Source organism: Pterocles gutturalis, unplaced genomic scaffold (assembly GCF_000699245.1).
Source record: "Pterocles gutturalis isolate BGI_N339 unplaced genomic scaffold, ASM69924v1 scaffold1027, whole genome shotgun sequence".
NCBI classification, from domain to species: Eukaryota; Metazoa; Chordata; class Aves; order Pterocliformes; family Pteroclidae; genus Pterocles; species Pterocles gutturalis.
The window spans coordinates 5,731-6,035 of NW_010109809.1; the positions used below are offsets into that span (position 1 = coordinate 5,731).

Sequence of the window (305 nt, forward strand, 5' to 3'; positions counted from 1 at the left end):
TCCCCCCCATCTGCGCCTTCGTCTACGTGGGGCACCGCGGGGAGGTAGGGCAGCGCGGCGGAGGGGTGCCATCCCGAGCATCCCCGGCAGGACACCCCGGGGAAGTAGATCCCCATCTTCTGCCTCCCTCCTGGGGGGCTTTGGGACTACCTGGGGATGCTGGGTGCGATGTTTGCCCCTCCCCCACACTGAATACTGGGGGGGGTGTCAGGAACCAGGTCCCTGTTGCCTCTTTGCCCTTGCGCTACACCTTCCCGGCTCCCCCACCTTTCTGGCCAGGCATTGCCTTTCCAGACACGTCCCCT

General features: G+C 66.2%; 1 protein-coding gene across 1 annotated transcript in view; it reads left to right on the forward strand.

Annotated features, from left to right (window-relative positions):
* The window catches only part of SEMA3G (sema domain, immunoglobulin domain (Ig), short basic domain, secreted, (semaphorin) 3G), a gene marked incomplete at both ends in the record, with an annotated part of 6,609 nt that overhangs the window by 2,553 nt on the left and 3,751 nt on the right, over nucleotides 1-305 (forward strand). The window contains 1 exon segment of the mRNA XM_010073075.1: nucleotides 6-44. Within this exon segment, the coding sequence (XP_010071377.1) occupies nucleotides 6-44 (39 nt within the window).